The 23,465-nt window shown below is 37.9% G+C and overlaps 1 protein-coding gene across 1 annotated transcript in view; it reads right to left on the reverse strand.

Moving 5' to 3' along the window:
- Positions 1-22,800, reverse strand: part of LOC142372319 (zinc finger SWIM domain-containing protein 6-like) — a 69,206-nt gene extending 46,406 nt beyond the window's left edge. The window contains exon 1 of the mRNA XM_075455177.1: positions 21,954-22,800. Coding sequence (XP_075311292.1) covers positions 21,954-22,380 — 427 coding nt within the window. The 5' untranslated portion in view covers positions 22,381-22,800. The remainder of the gene's footprint in view (positions 1-21,953) is intronic.
- Between the last annotated feature and the right edge of the window lie 665 nt (positions 22,801-23,465).

The following is a 23,465-nucleotide window of genomic DNA, read 5'->3' on the forward strand; positions in this document are numbered from 1 at the left end:
TATATTAAAAACAACAACAACAATACTACTACTACTAATAATAATAATAATAATAATAAATGAATAAATAAATAAATTTGAGAAGAGCAAGTCAGCAGTCACTGTTAAAAAGCCTTGTGACTGTGGGAACAAAGGACCTCCTGAACCTCTCAATCCTGCTGAGCTGCAGTGAGATGAGCCTCTCACTGCAGCTACTCCTCTGTCCTGCCAGGATGCTGTGGAGAGGATGTTTATTGTTCTCCAAAACAGAATCTAATTTCCTCCAATCTAATTTAGTCCACTTTATACCAGTTTCCTTCTTTGATTTTTCACTAATTAGCACTACTGAGGTAAAATAAGTTTTTTTCCTTTATAAAATCTATTGTTTAAAAAAAATAAATTGTATTTTACTTTACTGTATTTTACTTTATACAAAATCCCTTAAAATGTCATAACTCCAACAAAGGAGAACTGTAAGGCTGCCATCAACAGTTACCTTCATATCTGACTCTACTGTGTAATTCATTAAATAATTGTTAAAAAACATTTTAAAAAACAACAGAAATCTACACATGACAAGAGCTGCAACACGCTTCAGAAATCACTTAAGACTTAAGACACTTAACACTTAAAATGAATTATTTTATGCTTATAGCATGAATAGTTAATCATTTCGGCTCTAATTTGCTGGATAGTTTATTGCGTAGAGGAGCCCTTCAGAAGGTTAATTTGACAAGAATCTCAACTTCTATTGAATTTAAGAAGGAAATTTTACTCTAGCTTAGCTTAACTTAGCTTAGCATAAAGAGTGGAAGCAGGATAGAAAAGCTAGCCTGTCACTATTCTCGTTTGTTGCTGTGTACAAGAAGAACTAATTGAGTTTTTTGTACGTTTATTGTCTTTGATTTTTATCATTTCCTGCATGGTTGGCTGCTTTCTCTTGTGCAGCCTAGCTTAGCATTTAGGCTATTTTTCCCAAGGATATCCAATTATTTTTGTGGCATTAGAATGAAACAAATTACAAAAAACAATCACCATTTGCCATCGGCCATATTATTTCCCCATTTCCTTTCCTTTCTACGCATTTTAGAAAGAGTCCTATCTTGTAGAATTTATTCATCAAAAATACAAATAAACACATAAATGCTGAAATGATTGAAAACAAGAGATAGTTTCATTTAAATGGTTTGAAATAACTGAAATTACAGTTTAAGGGCAGTGAAAAGGTGAATCAGTGGTAAGTTAGAGAACCTTGTTTTTTAAGTAAATATCTAAAGAGCCCTCAGATTTATTTAATTTCTGGTCGTTCAGTCATGAGGTTAAAGCTCCAAATTGTACATCAACACTGTAGCTGCCTGAAAGCATCAGTCACAAGATCAGTTTTAAGTATAATGAGTACTACTAGTGTTGAGTATTTCTAATGTTTACTTTGAAAAGCAGTTTCTTTCCTGCTCTTCAGCACAAGTTTGCACACATGGACAGCACACTTTAATGATGGAGGGAATTTTGTTTTGACATGGCCTCAGGTATTTAAATAATTCAGACCTCCATTTGGCTCCCTGATAAAACCGGCTCCTCCATGTGGGCTCACACACAGACAAACCAGAAATATCACTGCCGTACTTTACGTTAACTTGCTCTGATAAGACAAAAAATAACAATCATCGAAGGTTTGAGACCAAGTTTCTAAAGGGAGAGGATTTTCGCCTCCCCTTCTTTCCCCATTTAAAAGCATTTGTTTGAGTGCTGTCTGTTCCCAGTGTGCTCAGCAAAAGTCATTTGTTTAGCCTCCGTGGACCATCAGCAAGTCAGCCAGAGTTTCTCTTCTCCAAATGCATTTGTTTCCACTCCTGAGAAGCAGCATGTCTCAGCAGGGATCCTCACAGAGCTGCGCTGCTGCCGCTAATAAGCTCAGGAAACCCTTAAAGACATTAAATCAAATAAAAGCTTTTGCTTGCTGTCGTGTTGATCTGATTGATTGTTCTTTTTTAAAATAAAGGTTACCAGGATCTGAGCACTGAATATTCTCTAAATATATGTGAAACAACTTGTTTGACAGGAGATAATACTAGTTAAATGTGTATGCGAATACAAATGTTAGCTTAGCACCAAGACTGGAAGCAGGATCAAATAACAAGCATGTCACTATGCAAAAGTGAGAAAATACACATCTGAAGCTCATCTTGTTTGTTCACTTTGTACAAGAACAACAATTTTTTTTTGTAGGTTTACATCTTAGATTTGTCTCATTTCCTGTTTGACTAGCTGCTAGACTACTCTTGCTTAGCTTAGCTTAGCAATGAGGCTATTTTTCATATATTTAGCATATTTCATTCTTTCTGCGGCATTAAAGTGAGAATAAATAACAAAAACAATCACTATTGGCCATTTGCAATAAGCCAGACATTTTTCTTTAAATTAACATTGTAAAATTGGACTTTTTTTATTCTTTTTTTTTTTTGTCTTTGGCTCCCTTTCTTTGGTCTTTTTGGCGGTTTTGGCTCCTACAGTTGTGGGATGTTACACCACTGTCATAAAAACAAATCTCAATGTGACCGGATGAGGAATTGAAGGATGAGAAACATGAATTAATGTTAATTTTATGTGGATATTGTCACTGGTGGGTGAATCAACTGAAAAACTAAATGGTCAAATCCTGATTTTTTTTTCTGAAAAAATATATTAAAAAAAAAATAAATAAATAAAATAGTTCACATATTGATTTTTTGTGAGAACAACTTTTCTATGTTAAGCTACTTCAGTTTAGGATCGTTTGTTGTATAAACAAAGTTAAAGAAAGCTGCTCGGAGGAAATTTAATACATTTCTTACATTTAAAAAATTATTTATAGTTTGTTTTTTTTCTCTCCCAGTTCGAGAGCAACAATATTCAGTCAGTAGCTAGAAGCCTGAGTGTCTTTGAATATACCATCAAGAAGAGTTTTTAATATGGTCAGTGCCTGCAGCTGCCACACTTTAATATATGCTCATTATCTAAATTACAAGACCAATCCATCATGCATAAAAACATACTCCTTTACCAAAGGTCTTTTTACGAGTACTTTTCAGAGCTTTTTAACCACATAGTCTTTTTAAATAAATGAGGTTTGCATAGCTGTAACGAAGTAAAAAAATAAATAAATATATATATATATATATATATATATATATATATATCATACTTCAGAAGATGAAAGAGCTATTCCTACCAGTCTTTACTCCATCTTGTTTGACCATTTTGTTTGTATAAAACCTTATGAAAACAAACACATAAGATTTATTCTCACATTTTAAAGTAAAATAAGTTTGGAATAATTAATCATTTCCATCTGCTATAATGATCTGAAGAAATAGATGTTATAAATGTGAATGCAAAGATGGGGCTTTGAGGCTTTGGTGCAGCAGAGACCATAATCTCGGGAGATGATGAGTGCTGATCCAGTGAAGGGAAAACAAAGTGCAGAAACAGCTGGAGTTGCACCACCACAGTCCCACCGGAGCAGAGGAAACATTCAGGTTGCTCTGATTTAACTTCACCCACTCAGAGACAGACGCTTCCCAACCCATTTGTTCCCTCAGTGTTCACACACAGAGTTTTACCCTGGTTATTTTGGTCAGTATTAAAACTCGTGATGTAAATAATTTAGAGGACTGAACTCCTGTGAGTTCCTAAGAATTTTACCATAGATGATAAAGACTCTTCAAACTATCCTAGAGCTATTTAAAGTTTCAGAAAATGTTTAAGGGGATTTAATTACAAGTGGCTGAAATCAAATCAAATCATTTATAGCTCCAGACGGTCAGAAGCCGACACCGGCCTCAGACGACCAGCTAAGTTTTTTTTAATTAATTTTGCTGTCTCTAAACCCATTAAAATCTTCTGTAAGCACTCTTTTTGCTGCTTTATTGTGCTCTCTAAACACTCTGACTAACATAATATTTAGATTTTCATGGAAAAGTTCTGAAAGATATTAACCCATTCTGACTTGATGCAATATACAGGTGCTTTTACCTTTCAAGACTGGAGCGACGGACACGTTGCATCAACTTCTTCGAGACACACAACAGATCAGATTTTTCAAAAAATATTGAAAAACACGAGGGGAAAAGTATGTTATCTACAAAAATGCTTCTAGCTCCTTTAGAAACAGAAATAAAATGTTTTAGAAGCAGATTATAATGTTTTAGGCTTCCTTTATTAGCTGATTGGACCTTACACAGTAACCATTAGCTGCACAATACAATACAGGTAAACTGAGCGAAATGGGGATATTTTTACATGCACAGAATATCTCAAAACCACATTTACACTAGTTAAACATACATTTAATGAAGAATCGTATTACATTTCAGCCAGTAGATCATCTTGTTTGTCAAACATAGTGACTTTGAACTATTCGTTTCATCGTATTTCAACTCAAATTCAATTATAACATCCTACAGGTGAATCATTTACATTCGAAAGCATGTGAAACCTTTGTTTCTCTACTAGAATGACGAACTTTATGCGATTTTATTTAGTTAACGTGCCACAAAATATTGGTTTTATTATTATGTTACGCCAAGAAAAGACACAAAGAGTATTTGGGAAGCTAGCAACAAAAAACTGGAGTTTGCGGTTTAAAACAGTTCTTAAATGAATAATTAGACAATTAAAATAGCCGTTAACTAAGTGTGCTTTAAAATGTGTCTACACTGTTGGTGACTTCTAATGTCTGGATTGTCCTGCAGAGTGTTTTCTGTTCTTATCCTAAATAAATAATCCGAAGTTAAATGAAAATGTGCATGTAAATGATTGTGATGTTTATGTATTTGTTGAAAAGCCAAACCTAGAACATGTGGCGGGTTTTTCTTTAAGTGTCAGGGAGGAGGAGGAGGAGGAGGAGGAAGGGCTCCTCGCTGTGAAAACAGGATGCAGGGCCCACCTTATCAAAGCAGAGCATCACACCGTCAGCCTCGTTTCTGTTTGGACTAAACAGACAAACAGCCTGCTCAACATTTCTGGGTCGATGTGACCCGAACTGAAAGATAAACAAAACTACAATCCTGCTGCCCAGCCCTCCTCCTAATCAATCTGTGATCATTCCTTTCTGTTCCTGACCGAGTACCGTCCCATCTGTTCAACGTCCCAACCTGCTCAAACCGCCAAACATTCATCCTCCTTCATCACTCAAGTGCTGCAGGAAAGCTACATCCGTCTCTGGTGGACAGCAGAAAGTATTTAACTTGAGGATATCTTTATTTAAACATGTTTTATCACCATTACGTTAAATTCACAGCTTCAGTTAGTAGCAAAAGTACTAACAGTGAACTATTTGGCAAATAAAACAAACTTAAATGGCAGCAATTTGACAATAGACTGATATTTCAAGCAATTTCTAAGTAAAAAAAAAAATTCATAATATTTGACAGATTCAGGCTCTAAATTAAACAATTTATTGTCTTTGGCTTAATCTTACAGAAAGTTGAATATTTCAACGTTTAACAAAATATTTGACAATCAAATGATGTTTCAAGCAACTTTGAAGTTAAAAAAAAAATCCCCAAATATTTGACAGATTCAGGCTCTAAATTACATCATTTCTAGTTGTCTTTGGCTTGAATTTATAGAAAGTTGAATATTTCAATGTTTAAGGCAGAATATTTGGCAATAAACTGATATTTCAAGGAATCTTTAGGTAAAAATTGCCAGAATATTTGATAGATTCAGGCTCTAAATGAGATCATTTACTGTCGTCTTTGTCTTAATTTTACAGAAAATTGAATATTTCAAGGTTGAAGGCAACATAATAATGCATTTTCTTAGTTTCTCCGTGTTTCTCTGAATGTTGACACCCTGATCATTACAATAACTGACATCTGCTGAAGATTTAGAAAAGCAGTGAATCACTACAGACTTGTGCAGTCGGTACATTTCCCATCAATAAACCCAACTTACTTTTGTTACAGTAACTGTTTGAGGCACAAACGGGTCAAATTATCTTGTCGGAAACCACCGCACAGATCATTAAACTCGATATTGAAGTGCTCAACGAAACTAACAGCAAGTTCGCTGGTGTTAACGGTACTTTTAGGACCTTAAGTGCATTGTGCTGGTAGTAGAAGTTTAAAACTTCCTCCACTTTTAACTCAGCACGCATTCATCTGATCGGCCCCCTCTCCCCACCTGCCGCCACTCCCAGTTTTAAACTGCATTAAAGCACCGTTGATGTGGTTTTCAGTTGTATTCCATTTCCATCACTCGTACTGAGATTACTCATCTTTAACAGATGAAAACAATGACTCAACTTGCAGGCGCATGCCAGGCATACTCCTGTTCATCTAGAAGCTCACCGGATGAGCTCACCGGGGCTTGTGAGAGCTTATGGCGTCCCTGAGGTGAGTCTGTGGAGCTGCTAAAGCGATCGACGGGATAACTCAAAGAGCATCATTAGGGCTCCACTTTTATCATCACTTCAAAGTAGAGAGGTACTTATTTACACATAAAACAGTAGTATTCTTTTGCAGTAAAAAGTACAAGAAAATAGAGCCAGATTATATCTGACAGAGAACCCCTGATGCGAACAGCAGGTGTGAAGAAAGTCTTATGTAAAAACTTGAAATAGACTTTTAAAAGACTAAAAGACACCCCCCTCACATCCAAGGACAATATCACAGAGCTTTTTGTTTTATTTCCTTTATTGAGAATCCCATTGTATGTGCATTACAGCGCGTCCTTATTTGTGAAGGGATTCCAGTTTTCATTAATATTAGACAAAAGACGGGCGTCTTGGTGCTGTCAACATTTCCCACCTCCTTCAAAGTTTCTTGAATTTCTCTTCTTGAAGATTTTTAACCGCCATTTGTAATAGTTTTTTAAAGCCTTCTTTATTTTAATATACATTTCACAAACTCTCTATCTGTTGATTAAACATCCACCTTATTTGTACATTTTTGGTTTTTTTTTCTTAATAATTTTACCCAACAAATCATCCTCGCTAATAAGAAAATTAAATGATTGTTATTTTATTGTAATGTTACGACATAACCACAGTTGTTTATAGTTCTTTTTATCTTGCTTTAATTTCAGTGGAATAGAATAGAGGGTCATCCCTCAGTGAGCTCGAACGTATAAATAAAGGTTGCCTGAAACATATTTCAGTCTCTGCTGATTTGATTTTTTACTCTTTTTTTTTTTTAGTTATGATAGCAAAAACATAAAATCCTTCACGACAAATAAATACGCTCATTTTAATTGTATAAGCCACTCAACACTGAAAAATACATATATAAGACATAGAAAAAAAGTGTCTATGAGAGTATTTTAGTGTAGGAAATCATAAGGTTGTGAGCAGAGGTAGTAGTAGTAACGAGTTACATTTACTCCGTTACATTTACTTGAGTAAGTTTTTGAAAAAAATTGTCTTCTAGGAGTAGTTTTAAATCCCTATACTTTTTACTTTTACTTGAGTAGATTTGTGAAGAAGAAACTGTACTCTTGATCCGCTACATTAGGCTACAATGAGCTTGTTACTTTTCTTCTTACCTCTTTGGTATTCTACGCATCATTATTTTTATCCCCCTGCGTACGCCTCATTTTAATGTTTTATTTATTTAGACAGAGAGAGAGACTTCCGCCAAAGGCTCTACCACGTGACTGTGTTTCACCAATTAAACATAGCCGTGCAGTCTCGTCACGTGACCATACTGAATCTCAGCGGCGGGACGGGTTAGCTTTACAATTTAGTCGTAGCAAACAAAGAAAGAAATAGATGAAAAATGTCTGAATCAACGGTCGGAAATGCAGACACAGACGAGACCTCATACTGAAAGCATGTTTACCTTACAAAGAGTGCGAAACAGCAGCTACATTATGTGTCTTCTGTGTCAACCAAAACAAACGGACATTTCAGCATTCAGAAACTCAACATCTAACTTCATCAAACTTGTAGCAGTAAGTTTCCTAAATTCGTTTCCCCCGTGGATAGGTGAATGTTTGTTTTTTAGGTTACATAGGTTTTAAACATTTCCTAAGTCTCTTTTATTTTTTATTGAAGTACTTTAATTTACCTGGATTATATTAATTTAAGCTATTTTGTAATTAATTAATTTATTTTATCAATTGGATGAACTCTAATTTTGATGATTATTTAGTATTTTTGTCCGTCTGATTGAATGCTTGTGCTAACAAATAAATCAGACGTTACTCAACATTTACTCAGTACTTGAGTACTTTTTTCACCAAGCACTTTTTTTTTTACTCTTACTCAAGTAATTATTTGGATGACTACTTTTTACTTTTACTTGAGTAATATTATTCTAAAGTAACAGTATTTTTACTTGAGTACAATGTTTGGCTACTCTACCCACCTCTGGTTATGAGGAATCTTTACACATGTGCCAGCAACAGTTTGCCCGTAGGTCTCGAGACAAATAGTTTCAGGGCGAGCCTTGAAACCTCGTTTTACTCGTCTATATTCAAACATGCCGCACTGTTGAAGCTTTGAGGCACTCGCGTGTCTGAGTCAGACTTACTTAATAGCCAGGCTGTAGGAAGGGTGAAGGCCTGCAGCTGCAGTTGGACCAGGAGAACAAGATAATTGGCTTTTTATTACAGATACAGACAAAAGTGGAAAGGCGGAGCATGCAAAGAGGCAGAATAATAAGCTGAAACCAGAGATCCCTGCTGGTTCCAGCAGTCAGTTGGTTTAAGTTATGTGACAAACAGTCTGGGCACTTTGTGAATTTGGCTAAGCAAACACTGCCAATCTGCATCTCATGGCCTGACAAGAACAGACATATATATATATATACCGTCAACAGATGGCAGGGGCGTTATCTGGCAGAGCAGGTTCACAAGCAGGAAGCAAGCACACTGATAAGTAGCTCTGAGTTCTCTGTGCTTTTCTGCCAAATCTGCTGTATAAACCAAGAATATACGGCAGCTAATATGGACCCTTTTCATTAAGGAGGACGTATTTTTGATAAAACAGTGGAAATCATTGTGCCTCAGGAGCTACGAGCCACTGTGTGTGCCTGCCACCGAGAGGAGACACAAAGTCCTGGTTCGGTACTGTCCACTGTGTTGTTTAATTTGATAAATATTCCTGAAAGCTCGAGTCAGCATAACTCCAATAAGATTTTGCTTTAAAGCCACTATTTCACCCTAAATAAAGTCAGTTTTAGCTTCATATCATGAGTAAAGACGGGGATATAACCAGCATTAGCTGCTTCTTAAGCTGGAAAGTAAAAATTATCAAATCAAATCTCTAGCTGAACAAACCAATTCTTAAACATCAGATCACAGCCGTGGGATTTAAATATTTATGAATCATTTTAGCCAAATAAGTGTAGAAAGAAACAGCAAAGAGCAGAAGTAAAGGAGGGAAGTGAAGAGTAGCATCAGTCTTCATTAAGTATGCTCTGGCTGTGCGCGGAGGTAACAGCCTCTGATGGATGACACCTTTAAGTTCCCATTATAAGGCGAGCATTACTCATAAGCAGCTTCTGATAAGCAGCCCGGCTGCTCCACGAAGACAGAAGCTCCAAGCTCGGCCTGCTCCTTCAGCTCCCTTTTCCAGAGAAAAGAAAAAGAGCAAGAACAGTAAAAAATGTTCGTGCTGAAACGCTCAAAGTGCTTTGCCTTTTATTAACCGAACTGCTCCGTTTGCAGGGCCGTCCTCTGCTCTGCGGGGACCGCGCCACCCGGCTCCCGTGAGGCGAGGGTGGCGACAGGCTTTGACTTGCAGTGTGAGGTTGGATAAAACTCCCCCGACGCTGCCCAGAAAAGACTTGACTGCAGACTCTGAGAGGCGAAGGTTAAAAACAATTAACTGATCAACAGAAAAATGATCAGCAACTAATAATTTTTAAAGCAAAATGCTTTTTTACGGAATTTACTGTCTGTGGTCAGAAATAAGGGCTGTCAAAAACACACAAATAATAATGATTAATCATTTAACTCTCACCATAGGCCTTAATAATTCACCACACTTACGAATGAGAACATAAGCAAAATTTATTTATCTATTTATTTATTTGAAGTTGTGGGGGATTTGGGGTGTGTCAACCCGGTTGGGACATAGAAGGGGGTGCGCGGCTAAAAAAAAGTTTGGGAACCGCTGCTTTAGATGATAGTTAGGCTGCACTGGATCTACTGTGTGTTTCTGTTAGTATTCTTTCTGATTAATAAACACCTGATATACAAGTAACAAGTGAAGCATCGACCAATCTAATGCTTACTAAAGATTCATGGTTTGGTGTTATCCATGCTGGCTGGGGATCTACTCCGGTTCATTAAGCTGCAATCGATTGTACGCTCTTGATTAAAGATAGTAATAATAATAAAGATAAGATACGATAAATAAGATAATAAAGATTCAGAGAGGTGCTGTGTAAAATATGTAGGATTAAAGTGGTTATATCATGTGGCAACACGACAAACTGGTAAAGAAAAGTATGAACAATGCATGCCGAAACGAGACGCAACAGGTAAGCCAGAAAAAGCAAAACACAATTAACTGATTCTCACACCCAACTATCCCGTCCCTGAAGTCTCAGGTTTCAGGCCCGCAGCTTTGTCCAGATCCTGGACACAGACAGGAAGTGAAGCGATTCAAGCAAAGCAACGCCAACAGCTTTATGCTAACTCTTCAGCTCATTGCAGCCGTTTGAAACCAAATCAAGTGGATAATCTGGTTTCTTCTGGCAAAGAACCTCTGAGGTGACAGGTGGCATATTTCTAGAAGAAAGGATTTGTAAGAACAAACTGTTCATTTAAAAAATAAATAAACAGTTTAACTTTTATATCTAGTTTTCCTTTTCAAAAAGGTTACACATTAATGTTAATTCAACTGAAATTGAAGGTTATTTCCTACTTAAATATCACCGTCTCGGCAAAACACTTTAAAAAAAAAACAACAACATGTTTTTGTGAAAAACTGTGTTCTTCATTTTTCTTTTCTTTACTGAGAAAGTTTTACACACACTTTAGCAATATCAGTCATATGTGTGGGCATTTACCTTGATAACCAAGCAAGACGAACCATGATACCAGTTATTTATCACAACACTGACCACAATAATCTTAATATGACTTTTTCTCCAGATCTTGCAGCCTTAATTTGCAAATCTCAAGATAGGCCATCCATATTTCAATCAAAACAGAACAAATTGAACATATCGAATGTTGAAAAACAGTTGTGATGACGTGAGAAATTATGAGGAAATCTGACATTTTATATTCCTTTTTGCCGGCTGTTTTCAGACAGACCTCTAAAGAAAATAAAGTTCAGAATACATTATTAACTGTTAATTGTTGCAGGCGTATTGGAAATCTGAGCAGCACGGTAGCTTTTACAACTGGCAGATTATTTTTCCAATTTAATCAAATTGTTGAGAAGAATTCAAACGGCTCCGAAACTAAATGACAAAGTACCAGTGGACTGAATCTCACTATTCTGGGAATTTCAAACAAAACATGGAATCGCATGAAACTGCATGAGTTTGACTTTACAACGTTTTTGTAACCAGTGATTCACATTGGTTTGGTATCATATTGGGTTTCTTTTGTTCAGGAAGTTTTACATTTAAAAGTTTCTTGTAATTAGATGTTCTTTCCTTCTTTTTTTAATTTTTTTATTTTTACTAATCTTGAGGGCCAAACGACGGCATCTCCTGCTAATGCAGTTGTTTTTTTAATGCAGTTTCCTGTTGGAGGAATCCCACCAGGAAAGGACTTTGGACTCCAGTCGGTTTGTTTGAGTCCCTGAAGAAGGCTAGCAGGCCAAAACACACTGTTGTTTCAGAAACTTTAACTATTGTGCAATTCTAAAGGAACGTTAAAAAAAATATTTAAAAAAATCTGTTCTAATAGTACATTTTAACCTTGAGTTGACAAAAACAAAAAATCCCTAATTTCAAATGTTTAGTTTGGTAAATTTGTTGTTTTCTTTGCCTTTTGTGAAAATGAACCTGAACAGAATGGCTACTAAGTGTAGTTTTCATTCACTCGTCCATTCATGATCCATGTCCACACTCAGGGTCATGGGTTTTCTGGAGCCGTCATATGGCGAGCGATGAGGTTTACGCCCGAACAGGTCACCAGTCCGTCACAGAAATAAACAACCATGTACAGCTACAGTCAGTCTGGAGTCACCATTTAACTTAACTGGGGTGTTTTTGAACTGTAAGAGGAAGCCGGAGAACTCCCACACCGAGACATGAAGACCACGAAAACTCCACGAAGGCAGGCCGAGATTTGCTTTAAACCAACTTGTCAGTTGATTACTAACCCTGCTTACTACTCCTTTAAAGATTTAAGTGGTTTTTCCCTAGATTTCCAAAGGATTTCCGCCAATTCCAGCTTCTTCATTGTGTGGATGTCCAACTTTTCCTTGTTTTATGCGGCTGTGAATTTGACTAAAACTGCAGCAACTACCTCTAGTCACTGTATTTTAACCGGAAGTTGTTGTTTGTGGGTAAACTGTGACGGACGTTTTTTTCCCCACATATTCTGACATTTAATGCTCCAAATGATAAATTACAACATTGATAAGCAGATGGACGGCCAGCATTATGTGGACAGGTGGGCACGTCAGGCTGAGAGAATGACAATGAGAACAAAACAGGATTTATCGAGCCCATCGAGGGCATGCGGCGGTAAACTAGTCGGTTCCCTCCTCCTTCCGCCGCTCTGCTGCGCCGGTTCTCCTCTCCCACAAGCTGAAGGTTAATGATGGAGGGTTACGGCAGACGAATACAGATCAGAGAGACGTGGATGGATGCTGGGAGACGGCGAGAGATTATGAGCTCATTTTAACTACTAAACAATCTCTTAGGGATGAGAACGATATTGTTGTTTTTTTTGTTCTTGTCAATAAATAAGGCCCAAAAAAAAACTTTCAGGGGTTTAAATGCTCGTTTAAAGCCTGATGTATCTTATTACTCTTTGTTGGAGGACTGGATTGTCATCCAGAAACTCTTAAAAACCCATAGGCTCCATCCTACAGGTCAAAAATGGCTCTAGAGCAACAAATATGTCTCAATATGCCAGAGAAAATAGTTTGAGTAATTGTAAAAACTGCAATCCTCAAAAAAAATAAACCTTCCCAAAAACTTTCGAACTTCGAATGTATGCACGAAAAAAGCATGCCGCCATTCCAACATCCCACCATTCCGACATGGACCTAAAATTGTCAGAATGGCGACACTTAATTTTCTATCAAACATCCCGTCATTCCGACACTTTTTTTTCCTCCTATTGTCGGAATAGCGGGATGTCGAAGTGGGTGTTGCCGCCCAATTAGCTTTTTTTCACAAATGGAGTGACATTTCTTGGTTCCTTTTAGCTTTACATAACCAAATCAAGTTTTAGAGATAATTATTGAAGGGTTCACTTCTACTTATCTTTGATAAGACAGAGTATAGTCAGTGAACAATGTTAAAGGGTTAAAAAACATATTTGTGACCCATTTACCTCATGATTTAGGTTATGAAATACAGTTGATGTTCGCTTTGTGGTGGCCTTTGTTGACAAAAAGAGGAAAACTACAGAATAAGAGGACAAAACATTAAAAAGATGTGACTCAACCGTGCTTTTTTCATCCAAATAGAAGCAGAAATTAACTGCACTCCAAGACTTTGGCCAAAACCAACTCTAATGCAGCGTATCAACACCCACTGCTTGTCTCTTTCTAATTTCATGCAGGTATGCTCGCTGCAGGGTAGAAACATTTTTCAAAATGGCAGCTTTTGCCACTAGCCGGCCTGGAAGCACGCGCCCAATATTGCTCCAATAAAAATTGATCTTGCAGAGCAGAAGCATATCGAGGTGATATGCATACACCATTAATGCCGACCAACAAGCTAAAAGGCAGAGGCGTACTCTCAAAGCCCTGCATCATTCAGTAGGTGTACAAAGATTCATCAATTCTTCATAAAACTACAGATGAGAGGGCGATCAGCATCCACAGAAGGCTCGAGGACTCATCTAAACATCTGTAATTAGTGCTTCCATTCACAACAGCATGCTGGATTTAGCATCTATAAATACGACTAAAAAGGGCTAGAATTAAACTTTCGAATGGGTAGAAGGTCTGATAACAATCTGGGCTCAGCCATTTGCTTTCTTGATTCATTAGTTGGTCGATAAAATGTAAGAAAACAGTAAAAGTTCTCCTTATTTCTTAGTGCCAAAGGTGATCCAGGTGTGTTCCCGCTGCTCATTTTAGCTAACCAATACACCAAAACCCAGCTTTGCAACAATACGATACAAAAAAATGCAGCAAATTTAAGAAACTAAAAGAGAAAATATAGAATTACACCCAAGATAATGTTGAGGTCCTGCACAAAAAGGGCTAAAATGTAAATTTCTTCCACATATTTGACTCTACCAGCTGGGCTAATAAGGTAGTAGTGTTGAAAAATACACAAATAATCTCCAACTATTGTTCTTTCAGTACAATTTCGAGGTGGTTGTTCTTGCTAAACTTCTTCTTATATCAATCTGACAGCATCTTATGTTTCACCACAAGATTTTTTAATGAAAAATCAAATGCTGAGCTTATAAAACTTTACTTTTTTCTGACTTTTTTTTAGACAAACAAAAAGACATTTTTCCTCAAGACCAATTTTGTCTGTCAGATTTCTACTGTAAAAAGCTAGAAGAACAAATTATGTGTGTCCGCTTTTTTCTGCGTTAAAAACACCCGCTGATGTTTTAAAATGGACCATTTTGCTGGCCAAAAAAAAAAAAAAAAAAAAGTTAAAAAGGTTTGTTTTGTTCATTTTATGATGCAGCATGAGTCTTCCTGTACCATTAATCATCTCATGGCCCTGCGGATGTATCCGACAACCATTTGGAAGGCCACGACCTGCAGGTTGAGAACCAGAGGAACTTATTGTATCTGCCTGTGAATATCTACACCTCCAGCAGCTATAACAGGAAAATGCTACTTTACAGAGTGGTGTAACACTGACGACATTTTTCTGATAATATTTGGGTACTTTAACTTGTGTTAAACTTTGAATGTTTACTAATTTTTCTTAATTTCTTTACTTTATACACTAAAGAAAGCTGCAGAAATTACACAAAAACAATCAATTTAATGTAAAAAGATAAAGAAAAATGTTCTTTTTCAGTACAATTAAGATTGAGACTTCTGTTTTTGGACAGTCCACTGTGGTAAAATGCTGTGACTGTACTTTTAAAGGATCTGAGCACTTATCCCGCCACAGCACACGAGTGGTAACACTCGTCTTAAGACGTCGGCTAATCGCTGGGCCAGAACCAGCTACGTTTGGCTGGACTCTGGTCGGGTTTCACTCCAGCGGCTACAGAGGTGAAGCAGAGATTTTTCACTGTGTTGTGCCGGTGCCGACTCACACCGAACACAACGTCCGTCTGAGGATAGGAACAGAACAAATTGAATATCACAGACTGAAATGTGATGACACACACTCACGGTGTTGGTGGATGTGCTGCCAAGCTGCACAGGCTTCAGTCATCGCAGCCAATCAGCCCTTCTGTCTATGAAGCAACAGGCCAGTGACAGACTTGAGGACTGAGTCTCAAATTCTGCACTTCAGTGTACAAAACTTAGTTACAACATTTCCGGAACAGATGAGTTTTAGCTCTAATCTTTGTGTAAAAGTTGAGATTTTTCAGCTCTACAAAAGCATGGATGGTTTTTCTCATGTGCAAGTCCAGAAATAAAGAAAACTCTTATAATAAACAAAGTTTTTAATGCCTAAATCTGACCCAACAGAGAGGGTAGAAGTAAAGCTAAACAGAAGCCAAATTAAGAGTAAAACAGACTTAAACACCTGTTTAGGTTCCCATCAAACAGCTAGTTTATGAAGCTAAGAAAGGGGCATACGTTTAGCGACTTTTACGTATGTTTTATACGTTGTATCAAGAGTTTTCAGCACAACGAAAGCTATATAAAGCAGCAAAAGCCTAAAAATAAAATTACAGGGAAAAGTAAAACAACGGTTCTAGTGTAACTATTTATGTGCAAGTCCAGAAATAGAAAGGACTCTGATTATAAATATTGTATTTCATGAAAAGTGACAGAAAATGAAAAATAATTTTTCAATTTAAAAAAAAAAAAAAGAAGCAATCTTTTAATCATTCGTAAGTGTTTTTATAAAGCTAAATCTACCAAAAATGATCAACTGTTACAGGAAAATATGATCATTTCCTAACTTTCTTAGTTTTTAAAGAATGTAATAATACTTTGGATTGTTTGTTGGTCAACACAAACAAAGATTATTGGAAAAGTGATAAAAATCATTAATTCAATATTAGGCTTTAAGATCACAAATGATTTCTACTCGATATATCTGGGAAATATTTCCTCCCCTATTAGCTTTGGTCATGCGTACTAATTTGAAATGATGTCGGTAGCTAGGCTAGTAAAAAAGCTATAACAAGAAAATGGCTGATAAAAGGTATAACGACCAGTATAGGTATAAATAAACAGACATGGACTGTAACGTGGTAATAGAAACCTGTACTTGGATAAGAATGACCCCTATTGACCTGTTCTAATGTTCATAATGGTTATTGGTTTACATTTTTCCACTTTTCTTTTGTATAATCACCAATAAAGTTTAAAAAAAAAAAATATATATATATATATTTTTTTTTTTTCATTTGGAGGTTAGCCAGTAATGGGACAAATCCTTATTTTTAGAGAAAATTCCAATATTTTGATTGCCTTTTATTCGCGACAGAGCTGATAACTAAAGAGAAAGAATGAGTTCCTATTTTCGCCATCGACGACTATTGAATACTAACAGGTCTGATGCTTCAGCGACCTCTGACCCATTGTAGCTGAAGCAGATGGAGGCGGATCAGTGGAAGACGTGAGCGCCCAGGGAATAACCTTGGCCTGGTGTAAAATGCAAGCAGCTTAAATGCGTCCTAATAACCAAGTAACACAGGTAGCAAACACATTACAGCACGTGTTTTCTCTCCTCATATAGAAAACTGTGTTTCGCTGCTTAGGTAAATATAATGCTGTGTACATATTTGATTTTTTTTTGCCCCTGAAATAACCATGTTCAGAGCATGTATAATCACTGCAGCCTATACTTCAACTCAAAGCTGTGCTTCAGCTCAGACCTATAATTCAGATCCAACCTACACTCTATACACTGATGATTCACTCAAAGTTTTCTTCATCACACCTCGCACCACTTTCACAAGAGATCTATTTCAGAGGGAGGTTCATTTCAAGTCTGTTTCTGTTCCAAATAAAATGGGACTCAACACCCAGAGAGATAGAAAAAGGAGATTTTATAATACAAAGTTGTATTAGGCTCTGTTTTAAGGTAATACAAACCCTAACCAGGACATTTTTAATGCCAATATTCTACCAAACAGTGAAAGTTAAAGTAAATGGAAACAGAAACCAAAGGGTTAAAGCGAAATTATGAGCAAAGCAAACTTTAACACCCGTGTAAGTTCCCATGAAACAGCAACTGGAGTGCTGCTACTGTTTTTCACCTATCAGTGTGAAAACAACTAAAAATCATATCTGCGTGCTTTCTTGTCCAGATAAAATCTTTGATTAAGTATTTGATTTATGAGTACGAATGAAATTCTGTAAGTATGAATGCGATACGGGGGAAAAAAGAAGCCTGGTCTGCTCTGATTGGTCAGCTCCGCAGGCCTGAGCAGGCAGGACCTATAATACAACAAAAAGCTCTGCTAGTGTTTTTATTTGACTTTAGTTGTAAAGATTGGACTTACAAATCAGAGGAAGAGTGTAAATAGATGCTATATTAATATGCGCCTCAAAGTTCAGTATGAATCATCGACATTTGTCTTTTTTTTTTAAATTACAAGCTAAAATATCGTCAAAAAAAAAAAAAATGCTAAAATACTTGCAGAACTACTTTTTCTTGTCATTGTTCAGCCAGATATAAGTGCACAGCTTAAGTATTTTCCTTAACATCAAATTAGCATTTTAGTCTCTTTTATGGGGACTTCAAAACTGGTAAACAATTATTCTGAAACAAATACCGGTTCTTAAATCATGGTTAATGATTCAAATCTTCAAACTGAATCAGGAATCATGAGTCCGAGGTGTCCATTATGAGACGAGTTAGTGGACTCACCTGAAAGACTGCGGACTGAGGATTCGGTTCACCGACTTCCCTCCAGTCAATGAATCTAAGTAATAAGTAAAATATTCCGATAAACAAGTGGTTACAAGTACTGGAGTTCGTTATGTGGCTCACATATTTTATGCACATGTAGTCGTCATCAACAACACTGACTCAGGTGAACTAGATCACTTTAGTGAGTGACTCAGAGTAACCAGAGTCCATCAAATGAACTGAGTAGACCACCAACATCCAAGACTATATTCCTATGTCGTGTTAAGAAAAGAAAAAGAAAAGAAAAGAAAAAAAAAAAAAAAACTCAAAAATCGGTTGATTACTTTTTGTGGTTTGTTCACAAACTGTCCGTGTTGACCTTTTCCAATTTTGCAGGAACATTCCTGGTGTCCAGAGGATGAATCCTTGTGATTTTGAAGATCTTTGACTTAAATTCACATATACATTTTTTGGTTAAATATCTGGGAAAGTATCAGATGAGTTAAAAAAAAAATAAGAAATCTAAAAAAGCTACGATAGCCAATGTTCCACCCAGATTAAGCTGAAACTAATTTATCAGTAACAAAAAACAAACCAAAAAAAACAAAAAAAAAAAACAATACCCCCTACTCGACTTTCAGGGGAGAGACTTTGGTGGCAGAGCTGAAGCACAGCAGAGAGGGAGGGGGAGAGGTCATCAAGTCAGCCTGCTTTCCAAGATTGCGAAGCAATGTTTTAATTGATAGTAAAAATGAAAGCCTACCTTTTAAAACAGTGTTCTTTTTCACAACTCCTTCATAAGGCAGTGATGCGTGTTAATGCTGCAGCCCATTTTCAGCTTTTTATACAGAAAATATACCTAAAATGACCAGTTGTCACAATGTTTACCCAACTACATACAATCAGGTCTGCGACAGGAGCTAGTACTCTGGTTTAATTTCTACTTCGCTGTTTTCAGATTTTTCTCTGTAACGACTCAAAAAATGATACCAGAAGTTGTTGTTTCTTAAAACAGGATGCGTTTCTGCTTTGTGACCTTGAAAGAAACTGAATTAGCCTTTCATGTTCTCAGCTGCTTCCCGGCATGAAACTCACCGACGACGGATATCTGGTTGTGTTCATTTAGTATTTAGCTTGGGTATATATATTCTGCGGCCAAACATTTTAAAAAGAAAGATTTAATCTTGCTTTCTGCACTGAAATGTAGAAAACTTTATATTTGATGGGGCTACTTTTCAGGCAAGAGCACTGCAACATATCAGTTAAAAAGGACTCGTTGCATCTGAAATCTTTTGGGGGGGGGATAATGGTTTGACCAAGATCATTTACATTATTAACGCTAAACTAACAGCCATTTGCCTCATGACTTGATTTTTTAAGCACAAAGTTTATGTTTATAGTAGTTTATGTTTCATTTTTTCAGATTATTGCAATCTAAGACAAATAAGAAGCTGAATTAGACAGAAATTTTTCATGTTCTCAGCTGCTTCCCAGCTTGAAACTCGCTGAACAGACAACTTCACACCGGAGTGATCCATCGTCCTCTTTTAGTCTAAGAAATATAAATAAATGGAGTATATATATATTTTGCAGCTGAACCTTTTGAAATGAAAGATTTAATCAAACTTTCTGCACTGAAATGTAGGAAGCTTTAGATTTGATGAGACCACTTTTCATCCGTTATTTTCATCATGATTTGATTTCTTAGGCCCAAAGTTTCTATTCACATCAGCTTTTCTGCTTCATATATTCAGATTACTAGAATTCAAGACCAAAAGACGAGCAATTTGTTACGTCTGTGAAACCAGAAACTCCGAATTACTTACACGTTTTCCTCAGAATTACACAAAAATAACAGCCTAATGGTGCACTTGGAGCAGAGGCACGCTTCGCCTAATAACCCAACAACAAAGCACAATACTACAGGGGAGTAAAGCAGCCCTCAGGTTAGCTCTTGCAAGAAAAACACTGCCAACCGTATGTGTGCACTGATTAACAGCGAGGGTTTGTTGTGGAGTGCGAGCACATGTGTGCCAGTTCATTTCCTCAAGGTCTGCTGTGAGAAAACCTCCCTCCTCCGGTGCAGCCCACACGTGGGGAGATTACATCTTTTATTTATCACTTCTTGGCTCTATTTTTCCAGCAAATTCCTGGCTGGAGTGCAATCAGCCCAGAAACCCTCCCCGTGTGCGCGTCTCTGTGCCGTTATCACCCTTTGTGAGAATGCAGATTGAGCCCAGATTAAGTTCCTTCCCCGACAGACTCGTTTTTCCCAATATTTGGGAATATATGGGCCCCCCTCATTTCGGCAGGAGAGCGCGTCGTGTACTCACAAATACACAGAGCCCCCATGAAGCGTCTGCATTCAGGGCAAGAGGGACGGGCGGCTGGGAAATTCAAGCATTCAGATTGCATTACAATTCAAATTAAGCATGCAGAGTAATGGGATTACAGCCCTCTGAGAGAAGGCGTCCCGAGCCTGGCGAACTCACAGGTGACAGACTGCAACACAATCAAAGCCTCCCAGCTGACCGTGTCACGATAACAGCTGTATACTGAGGACCATCTTCATTAACGTGAGCCATCTTCTCAACTCAACACTGCGTCTGCCTCCCCGCCGTCGCCTCTTTTCGGTTACAAACCGGCACAAAGGTACAAACCAACCGGCAGCGTACCGGTGTGAATCATGGCCCGTTTGAAAGCATTGCCGAGCCCCCCCCCCCAAAAAAAGCTTCCTCCATCCAAATCTCTCCTACTTAACAAGGGAGTGAAAAGGTGCTTTTGTTTGCTTCCCTTTCGGAGGCGACAGGAAGCTTGAAAGACACAAATGAACATGAAAATGGGAACAAAGTGCTAAACTTACAATAGGAAAAGCTGGGTGATTAAAATCTCAAGGAGGGTCACGCTCCTCTAGGAGGGAAAACGACACATAAAACACACTAAATAGGTAGTTGACGGACAAAACTCAGTCAAATAAAAAAAAGCACACAGGTGTCTGTTCCTGTTTTGCACACTGTCAGCGAGTTATAAACAAACACCACGTACATAACCCCGAATGTTTGTTCTCATTTCTGCCTTTTCAAGAAGGCGAGAACTCCTACTTCAGCTCTATTAACATTCCAGCCACTTCCCTAAATATAAATATATAACGACAATAGTGCATATTTGACTTGTGTCCAGCTCAGCAGTTAGTTTTTATTGGCCTCTTTCTGCAGTGCAGTGTGTCACAATGCATTTTTAATTATCATTCAACAGCATATCAACTGTTCCACACAGAACAGCTCATTCAAATGTAATGTGCGACAGTTGAGACCCAACCCTGTGCACTTCCCTTATTACTCAATACTTTTATGCAATTGTCTGAAACTGATTTTACAGGTGTTAATAGCTCCTGAAAGGCTTTAGGTTCGATTATTTCAACTAAAAAACTAAGCTTTAACGTCTCTAAATGTCTTCCTTATGTTTTAGTTGTATGTTTGGGTGTCAAAACCCAGCAGTCGACTATACAATTGTTTTTTTTTTTTTGTCGTAATTCTGACAAAGTTTTACGATGACTTCGAGTAGCCGAGAGGTGGGAAATGTGGGGATTCCTCTGTTGTTTAAGTAGCAACTTGATTTTCCACACGGTTAGAGAATTTTGAGGGTTTTTTTTTTCTTATTAAAACTGGCCCTGAAGTAAACAGGATTTAAATGCCCCAGTCACACATTCCCCATTGAGATTTAAAGCCCCATTGTGGCTCCTCCGTGGGTCTGTCGCCCCTTTGTTGTCAAAGCCTGTCACAGTATCCGCCTGTGTTAGTCGAGGGTTTTTACACATATAATGTTTAATATTTGCTACTTTCTCGTTTCCTGGTGAAGGATGTTTCGTTTTCGCATCACATCACTCACCGACTTGCAGTACGTTGTCCACGCAGCCGCTCTCCAGCAGCGCGATGCCCCGTCGGAAGGGCAGCTGCGTCTCGTCGTTGCTCTCCCCGCTACTTCCGATCTCCTCCCCGCCGGTGTTGAACGACGAGTACATGCAGATTTCCCGTTCGCTCCGGGGGAAAGACCAGTACACGATCCGCCTCTGAACGGGCTCCGGGATTCGCTCGAAACGCTCCTCTACTCTCTGAAACGGCCACTTCTCCGCGACTTTCCTCGCCGCGATGTCAAGGAGAGTCTCCGGGCTCTGGGTTCTGCTCGATTCGCCCTGGGTGGCAGCCGAGCCGCCGCACGGCGCCCCCGCGGCCCGCTGGCCTTGCCTACATGTTGCGCCGAAGCCCGGTCTACAGCAGAGCCGCTTGGCCGGGGGCTGCTGTACGCGCTCCGCCATGATAGCTCCGCTTTAACGGTGACGAAGGAAGTCAACGCACCATATGAACGGAACGGGGAAAGGAAAAGGTTACCCACGGTTTGATTGTTGGCCGCGTATGGCCAAATCATCCTTTTATGGGAACATGGGGGCAGGGCTTTTCCGAGCTTGTCAAACCCCTTTGTTGACAAATTAAAGGAAGGCGGGGTCTGTCCCGCTGGCCCCGCACTAAAAACGGACTGGAGGGCAAAATTCCCGCACGGCCGCTAATCCTTTGTGAGGCACACCCGAGTGAAAAGCTCTGACAAACGGTTAGTTGTAATAACGGGTCGCTTTCAGGCGGTGGTTTAACCGGTGGGCAGAGAAGCGAGGCTTTGTCTGGCTGTGAGCCGGAGGAGGCGGAATGAATGCTGGGTGACTCTGGTCCGTTGTTGGCCTGTCAACACTCGAGCCTCGTGGTTTGGGGGGGAGGGGGCAGTGGACATAGCCCCGCCCCCTGTGACGTTTACGGTCCACTGGAATGTAAAGCGTTTAAAGACAGCTCAAATCATTACGAGAAGTATGGAAGCCCATTGCTGCCAATATTAAAGAAAAAAAAAACGCAGGGGTTTATAATTTTGTAAAAAATAAATACCTATAAATACCTATATAAGAAGGACAATTTACAGGTTAAGGGACGGATTCATTTAACTTTTGTTTTAATTGTGATAAAAGAATTACATTTTGAGAAAATGACTACAAATGATGACTATTTCTAAACATTTGTAATGATATTTTATACCATAATATTTTATTTAATCTACTCTTTTATCTAAAATGTTTTTATTGTGTCAATATTCTCTTTCTATTATATATTTCAGAATTTTCAACGTGTAGATTAGCTTGGTAAAGATTTAAGCTCAGATATGGACATTTGAATCATAATTTTAACCTCGTTAATTAAATTTTTTATCTTTAATATTACTTTTGACATTTTATCTTGACATCTATAGCTATATCTAAGTACAAGTTAACTCAAAAAAGCAAAAATGCACAACCTCAATACCTAAATAGTTGTGATGTTATGTGAAAATTTTAATTAGATTGAAAAAAACAATAATATATTC

This window comes from Odontesthes bonariensis, chromosome 22 (genome assembly GCF_027942865.1).
Source record: "Odontesthes bonariensis isolate fOdoBon6 chromosome 22, fOdoBon6.hap1, whole genome shotgun sequence".
NCBI classification, from domain to species: Eukaryota; Metazoa; Chordata; class Actinopteri; order Atheriniformes; family Atherinopsidae; genus Odontesthes; species Odontesthes bonariensis.